Below are 8305 nucleotides of genomic sequence, written 5' to 3' on the forward strand. Positions count from 1 at the left end.
AGAGCAAGGTGTCCCTGCCTATAGCAGGAGAATGGAACTACACGATCTTAAATGTCCCTTCCAATGACAACCACTCCATAATCTTTACCGCAAACAATGAACAAATCCTGACTGTTTAAATTTAAGTAATTTCTTCTTAGGCATACACAAATCAAAAACCAGAAAATTTATTGAGAAAGAAATCTACCTGTTATTTCATATGTTTCTTCTATGAGGATTTAGGTTTTTTGCTTGTTTTTTAAGTAACTGCAGGTTTTCTTCCCAAGAAGAAAACAGTCACAAATTCAATATAGGAAGAAACTCTATACTACATACCATATAATAATTATGCCCTATGAGCTTTTACAGTTTTGTTAAAACTTCTCAAAGGCACTTTTTGAAAATACAGCACAACAGTGAGTTCTACTTGCAGTACTAACCCTCCACTTATCACTGATGTTTGGGCAGCCCAGCTGTTTGCCACCACAGGAAGCTGCTACAGTTAGCAAATTTTCTTGGGAGATCTGTTTTAGCAAGAGTAAGTATTGAAGTCAGATGAGGTAAAAATGAATGTGCACTAATAAGAAAAAATCCTGAAGCCACATCTGTTCTTCTGTAAAAGTTCTAGAAAGATGATCAATGTCAGAAGTTAGACAATTTTAGGCCGTGCTTGCTTTTGTTTTTCCTCTCTAACGTTCAGAAGACACTTCAGAATAATTCTTCAATTAAAATTTATTACACAGATACGCATCCCTGCATCCTGCTTAAGTAACTAGTAATGACACTGCAGACAACTTGAATCAAGTTTTATAATGAATACTGGTTACCAACAAGGATGCGTTTAAAGCAATATTTAACACAGCTACCACATACTCCCTAAATAGTTCAGATCAGATTGCATTTCTTTTAAAGCTTTTCCCCACAAAGTTATTGACAGTAGGATTAGAGAATGAGAAATTCAGGAAAAAAATCTTAGATAATAAGATATTTTAAATGTCTTTTATCAATTTACCAGATCTACATATATAGGAATAGAAAAGTAAACCTTCCTACACTCAATGGTATTTTTCAAAACTAAAATGATTTTTCTCAAGTTTTGTTCTCGTATGAATACAAACACAAAATGTATGTCCAAAATTGAGCTTAGAACTTTTCACTTGTAATTTACTTGATTCAACCTTCATTTTCAAATCCATTTAACTCTCTCCTCCTCTTTCAAGCCAACTTCTGAAGTTCTTTTATATTTGAAACACAATTCAAGGTTAAGACTACGAGCTTAGGAAGAAATTATAGCATCTCAGTACAGGCTCAACATACCTGAGCTGTATTTATAACACTGATGAGGAGAAATTAGGCCATCAGTACAATTAAAAAGAGAATTAATGATTCTTAGTATTTTGATCAATTGACTCTCTCTCCCACAGAAAATCTGGAGACAGCTAAAATAGATCACTCAAATACAAGCAACAAAAGATTTACAAGTATACAATGTAGCCAATATTCCTATATAATTACAAGGTTAATTATGTATTTGGTTGCATTTAGAGCAATGTTCAGGAAAGGTAACGTGAAGGAAATGCAAGAAGTATTTAAGCCCAGTGCGTACAAATTCTGCTGGTGGTGACCTTTATAAAAGGCTTCTATTACATAAAGTTTCTATTACATAAAGTTGAAACTTCTCAACTTTGCATACAGCATGCTGGTATTAATTTTAGTTTCTTTTTTTCCCTTGTTCCATTTTCCTGTTCTGTAATGTGGGTCATATCAATTTGTTTTAGCAATGAGTCCCAGTTAAGACACAAAGGAAATAAACCAGATGATGTAGTTTTCTCTCAATTACTTTTTCCATAGTTTGAAGGAGTTTTAAAAATAACCCAATAAAACTCTAGTTGCCAGGCTACAGTCTACAATTCTGCTATGCACTGTACTCATGGGGAGGAAAGAAAACAAAAAAGCACGTTTAAAAATCTTTTTAATGCCTGAAACTTAGCAAAATTTAAAGTCTGATTCAAAATAGACTTCATTAGGTATAGCTTTACAGAGGTGGAATGCAACTGAGTTCAAAAGAATTTGTAGGTGTTTCACGCCTACAGTCATGGCATCTTGTGTGTATAAGTAGTTTTACAACAATGTTATTAGAACATATCAGTTGCAGTAGCAACAATATTTTCAAAACGTCCTTGTTTAAGAAGATAGAACTGTTCCCTTCACTTACGGAAAGAATGTGTTTCACAGTTACAAACCATTAACTGAACTTCCTTCGATAAAAACAAAAGCCCCCCCCTCACCAAAAAAAAAACACAAAGAAAAACACAAAACCAAACAAACACCCAAAAAACCAACACACACTACAGTAAAAAGAGAAAGTGAGAAATTTTACATTAGTAGTTATTACAAATGAATCAGAACCTCAGGAATTAAAGTTACAAAATAAGGAAACCACTATTCAATAGTTATAAAACTTCTAGCTTTTGAAGTTTTTATACATGAAGTCTTCAAACAACTTGGTAGCATTTGTTATACTGGTTAAGCACATGCATAGTAATAGTGCAATCACATATGAAGGAGATAGAAAAGCTTGTTTCATTTAAGAAGTTCTAACAAAGCTGAACCACACGCACTCCAATCTGTTCAAACTTGGTATATGAATACCAGCATACTTCATTTACAGTTTGTGTAAAGACATAAAGTTATGAGTTATGATTTGCACTTCAAAGCATATCTCAAAACCTTTCCATGCAAAGAGCTAGTCTGTAGAATGCGGTTAAAAAAAATATTGCTGCAGGCTGTCACACAGATTACCAGTTTGTGATCTTCAGCAGGAAAGAACCTCTCAGGGTAAATCAGAAGTTCACTGCACAAGTTCTCTACAATGAAGAATTCAATGTAAGAATTAGCATAGGAACACTTCTTACATGTTATGAAAGTGATTCAAAATGGGTCCAGCTGAAAAGGAATGGTTCAGTTGTTTCTTTGTTGCTGTTTTATAAAAGTTATCCATAAAGCATTTTCAGTTTCAAGAAACAGCAATACTGAAGTCCCACCACTTCATGCACTTCATAATTAAAGATGATTTTAAGACATATGCCTTTTACTACTAGTAAATGTTGTTGTCTTTACATAAGTGCTTAAGTATCAAGCCATCACTCAGCATGTCAAGCCAGACTGTCCACCTTCCACGTTTAAATCCAAGCGCAAGGTGCTGCACCTGGGTTGAGGCAATTCCAGATATGAAAACAGACTGGGAGAAGTCACTGAGAACAGCCCTGCCAAGAAGGACTTGGGGGACCCAATGAACAAAAAGCTGGACATGAGCCAGCAGTGTGCTCTTGCTGCCCAGAAAGCCAGCAGAACCTTGGGCAGCATCAGAAGAGGTGTGGCCGACAGGGCAAGGGAGGTGACTGTCCCTCTCCACTTCATGAGGCCCCAACTGGAGAACTGTGCCCAGAACAGGAGGGATGTGGAGCTGTTGGAATGGCTTCAGAGAAGGGCCACAAAGATAACTACAGAGCTGGAGAACCTCTCCTAAAAAGACGGGCTGAGGGAAGGGAACTGGGCTTGTTCAGCCTAGAGAAGTCTCTGGAGTGACTGCAGCATTCCAGTATTTAGAGAGAGCTTCTACATAAGAGGGAGACCAACTTTTGACATTGTCTGACAGCGATAGGACAAGAAAGAATCAGAAGTGATAGTAAAAGGAGCTTTAAACTGAAAGAGGGGGGATTTAGGTCAGATATTAAGGAATTTACTCAGAGGGTGGTAAGGCACTGGAATGCATTGTCCAGAGAAGTTGTGGATTTCCCATCCCTGGAGAAGATCAAAGTGCAGATTCAATCTCACCCTGGACTATCAGTCTAGCCTCATTACCAGAGCTCATTAACCAGACAGGAAACTTGCAGGTACATTCCCAAAGTGACTGCTGAAAACTGAGAAAATACATTTCAGCCTTTCATGCCTCTGATACTGTTGGTGATACTTTAGTTCACAGAATCACAGAATAGTTCTCCACCCCTGTTTTAAAGAAGCTCTATCTCCAGACACTATTAAAAAAGTTACCTCTCCTATTATACCATGTAAATTCTTAAGGAAATGTTGAGAAAATATATGAACACAGGCATCTTTATGGACGTAGAACACTAAGCTCCTCCATGTTTGAAGCACAACAAATAGCAGTTTTTGTCTTACAGTGACTTTACTGCATACATCAGACAGCACAAAGCAAGTCTGAGATTTCTACCTACACTAGATCAGAAGAAGCAAAACTTTTCTTAATGTCTTTATTACACATCAACATCTCAGAAGGCAGGATGAGCTATTTCCTAAGGGAAAAAAACACAGATATAGGGAAGGTAAAAGGTTGTGTTTGTTTTCATGTGAGTGCCGGTACACCTGGGTATCAATTTTAAAGCTCAAAGTCATAACAAGGCAAGAAATCCAAATATCAGCCAGTATGGAGAAACGACTCACATACTGTGTGCAAACTGATTGTTTTTCATTGCAGAGTGATGCCCGTAGTCCATCACTGTACCTTTCCATAACTAACAGCATACTGAAAGTTTCATACAGATAGATCGAAAAGATGACAGTGCTGAACTGAAAAATCCACTTGAAGTTTCAGAAGAAATGTTGTGAAGATTATGGCCAAAACAGACAAAGCAACTTGAGCAGAAGAAAAGAAGTGTGATCTATTTAACTGATGAATTTTCTGTGCAAATTAGATAAATTAAAAATAAATAAATAAATAAATAAATAAATAAGAGTTCCACACAGAGAAAGTACATTATAATGCAGTCTTTGCAATAGAGATTAAATAAAATATAAAAGTTCATGCAAATCAATATGCACAGGCTGCCCTGGGCAGCCTGGTCTGGTGATTGGCATCCCTAGCAGGGGGGTCGAAACTAGGTGATCACTGTGGTCCTTATCAACCCAGGCCATTCTCTGATTCTATGAAATATTTTCATAGCAGCGATACTGTTAACTAAAAAAGGAATTAACATTAACACAGAATTGCATTTGGATAAGGACATCAGGTCAACTGAAAACAAATAATTAAAAAAAAAAGTAAAAAAAAAATACCCAGAAAACAACGAAAGGATGAGATTAATGGACTTCGGACTTTCAGAGGTCCAGAAGATGAATAAAAGGGAGTGAGATGCTTGGGAACAGATTTGCATTTGGAAATACAAGGACCCTACATGGTTCAAAAAAGGAGTAGTAAAAATCAAACATCTTCTGGGATTCTGCAAGGAAAAGTAGGGTATATCAGAAGGTCATCTCAATTGCTGCTGTAGAGATTAAGATGTTACAGCTTGGAGACAGAGAACTTACAGAAGCAGGAATTTTGTTTTAATGCATCAAGAAAATAATAATGCAATTACCTATAGAAGCAGGTCATGTTTTGTGCCAGAAATGTGTTTTTTGTACTGTGTCTAGCTTACTAGAGAACTAGCCTCCTGCTCGAGCCCTGTTTCACTCACAAAGGTTAAATTTCCTCTAGAGAATACAGACTTCTTACATTTTAGCTGCCAGCTGCCACAACCTAAGCAACATGAGCTAGAGGGATTTTTTTTACAGTTTTTATCACAACTGCCACAGGGAATGTTTTCCCACCTTCTTCCAGAGGCAATTCTAAGTAACCACTATAGAAGCTTGATACTATATCACTGGTAAAGTAGCTAAGGCTAGGAAACATCTGGATGATATATGAAAAGAAAATAAAGGATTTTTTTTTTTTTTTTAAGTGTGCATACATGTTGGTCATGTTTCCACTCGAGCACTGTGCAAATTATTATATTTAAACTACATTTTACAAACAAAACAGGTGCAGAGCATAAAATTCTTAACATGCCATCACATAAACTAGCATCACAGAAGTGACACATTAGAAATTGCATTTTTAGTTCTGATGTCAAACCTCCCTCCATCCAAAAAACAAAACTATTAAGAAGACAGACACCAAGTACTGCATAACTATGTGACCAGTGAGATTTAGATTTAAGTACTCCCTTAAGTACCATAAGAGAAAATACAGCAGCATATCACAGAATTGCCCGGGTTGGAAGGGATCTGAAAGATCACGAATCTCCAACCCCCTGCCACATGCAGGGCCACCAACCTCCCCATTTAATACTAGACCAGACTGCCCAGGGCCCATCCAACCTGGCCCTGAATACCTACCTCTAGGGACAGGGCATAATCACATGAAGTTAACTGTCTTAGCAGCACTACCCTTAATTCCACAAATAAATACGGCCTATAACATTACTCAGACTTTTTCATCCATCTGTATTTTGAAAGCAGTTGTGTTGCTGATCCTCACTCTTACTGGAAGGCTTCTTCAAAGACACCTGCTAATGCCCCAGGTATTTCCAAATTTCCTGCCTTGTGAAATTTGAGTTAATTCAAGACCAAGTGATACTTTATTGCACTTCTGACATTTCAATGAAACTTAAGACAGTTATATGAACATTCCAGTTAGTGCTATTTCAGACCTAATCTATCCATAACATTACCGTCAGCATCTCCTAATGTGGAAACCTCGAGGCAGATTACTGCATTCATATTCAGGCACTGCACAGATTTCAAGACACAATGTAAACTTCGTGGTTTCAGAGCTGTGAGCAATGCTGTGGCAAAGAGCCTCATCCTCACCCACAAGTTGTTGTGAAAGTGAGTACCAAAGAACTGCCTCAAGGTTGAGGTTTCCATGTCTCACAGTCTCAATTCCCAATCAGCGCAAAACTGCAGAACGCTCCATGCCTGCTATAAAGATTCTGCTTCTCCCAGTGGTCTTTTATTCACCTGGGAGTCACCATCCATCAACTCTTTCTTCAGTTCCACTTATGAAAATGGCATCAGCCTCAAGCCTCAATTTCTACTCTGATCCAAAAAATTTTATCTAGTATTAGCTGAAACTAGCAAAAGATTTGTCTAAATTTAAGAGGTTACATCTTAGGAGCCTGCCTAACACATTACTCATAGTGCTACACCCCTCACTTACAACAGTAAATAAAGAATTCCCTGTGCAATTACACAAACCAGATAGCTCTTAATAATTTTTAAAAATATATGATTTTACTTAGTCTGAAAACAAAAATCTACAGAATGCTTTGATGCTTATTTCCTGATAAACCATTTTGAAAGCATCATCCAATCTTTGAAACAATATTTAAAATAACAACAGAACTGCTTGAGTCTCTGCAGTATTCAAAATTGTACAAGAGATGCATGTTCTTTACACACTATCATTGGAAATATGTTTTCAGCCTGCTTAATACTGCAGATAAACAACAAGTAACCCCACTCCAAGGAAAAAATATAATGCAGAGACCATGCCAGGAATTGAAAAAGGATGAAACAAAAAGCAACCACCCACTTCAGTTATCACTGTTTATCATCTCTTTCATGGCTAAGCAGCACTTGAAATCTTTTTCTCTCAATTCATCACGTGATAGATAAGCTAATCCTATATAGTTCATCCATCAACGAATACTGTTCTCTCCTTGCTATTGCCATACTCAAGGAGAAACAGCAGAGATTGCTTCAGCACCATCTTCTTCACGCTCCATTCATCAACAGGGCTCAGAACCAAGTGACAGCGCTCAAACCCTCGGTAGGAGCAGCTCCTCTACCTGCTGCAGTGCAGTGCCTGTGGAAGCAGACCTCCTTCTCGTCAGTCAGGCACAATCTGCTGTGCTGAGAGAACCTCGTGCACACAAGGCTCTCCCTGCCTAACCCACCAACATAACTGCTGAGCAATTTATTAACTCAGGTTTGGTGCAGCACTGCCGGAGAGGCAGTTCTCTCCGAAACACCTCTGCTTGCACGTTTCCAGGATGACTCCTCTATCCTCCTGCACTCTGTAGAACCATCAGGTCAGCTGATGCACCTGTAACAGATCCAGCACCCCCAGACCGCTGCTTCTGGGCACAGCAGTAGAAGGTGATGTTCCAAACACACACAGACGACCGTACGCTCCACGGCAATCCCCCACCAGGCATTTTAACTCCACCCCAGGCCTCTGCAATAGGACCACCGACGCCTGAGACCCGCCCTGATTCATTCAGAGGACCTCTCCGGAGCCGCCTAGGCCACGTCTCGCCTCCGCCTGAACTCCAGAGCAAAGGAAGGCCGGGACGGAACGCCGGACCCCCGCCCCCCATCCGCCGCTACCCGTCCAGAAGACCAGCCCCACTCACCTCGCTTAGAGCCGGGGCCGGGAGTGCCGCCGGTGCCCTTGGAGCCCTTGCGGGAGGCCATAGCACCTCCTGTCAGGTACCGCGGGGCGGGGCTAGACCGGGAATGAGTCAGGAGCCGCCGCCGCCCG

At 39.3% G+C, this 8305-nt stretch overlaps 1 protein-coding gene across 10 annotated transcripts in view; it reads right to left on the reverse strand.

Moving 5' to 3' along the window:
- ASPH (aspartate beta-hydroxylase) overlaps positions 1 to 8299 on the reverse strand; it is a 102686-nt gene extending 94387 nt beyond the window's left edge. For 9 of the 10 annotated variants that reach the window (XM_010708966.3, XM_010708969.3, XM_010708968.3 and 6 more), the window contains exon 1: positions 8178 to 8299. In XM_010708966.3, coding sequence (XP_010707268.1) covers positions 8178 to 8238 — 61 coding nt within the window. In that variant the 5' untranslated portion in view covers positions 8239 to 8299. Of the gene's footprint in view, positions 1 to 2781; positions 2847 to 8177 lie in introns of all 10 variants that reach the window. The other variant, XM_010708972.3, reaches the window with a different exon arrangement.
- Between the last annotated feature and the right edge of the window lie 6 nt (positions 8300 to 8305).

The sequence above is a fragment of the Meleagris gallopavo genome, chromosome 3, assembly GCF_000146605.3.
Source record: "Meleagris gallopavo isolate NT-WF06-2002-E0010 breed Aviagen turkey brand Nicholas breeding stock chromosome 3, Turkey_5.1, whole genome shotgun sequence".
Classification (NCBI taxonomy): Eukaryota; Metazoa; Chordata; class Aves; order Galliformes; family Phasianidae; genus Meleagris; species Meleagris gallopavo.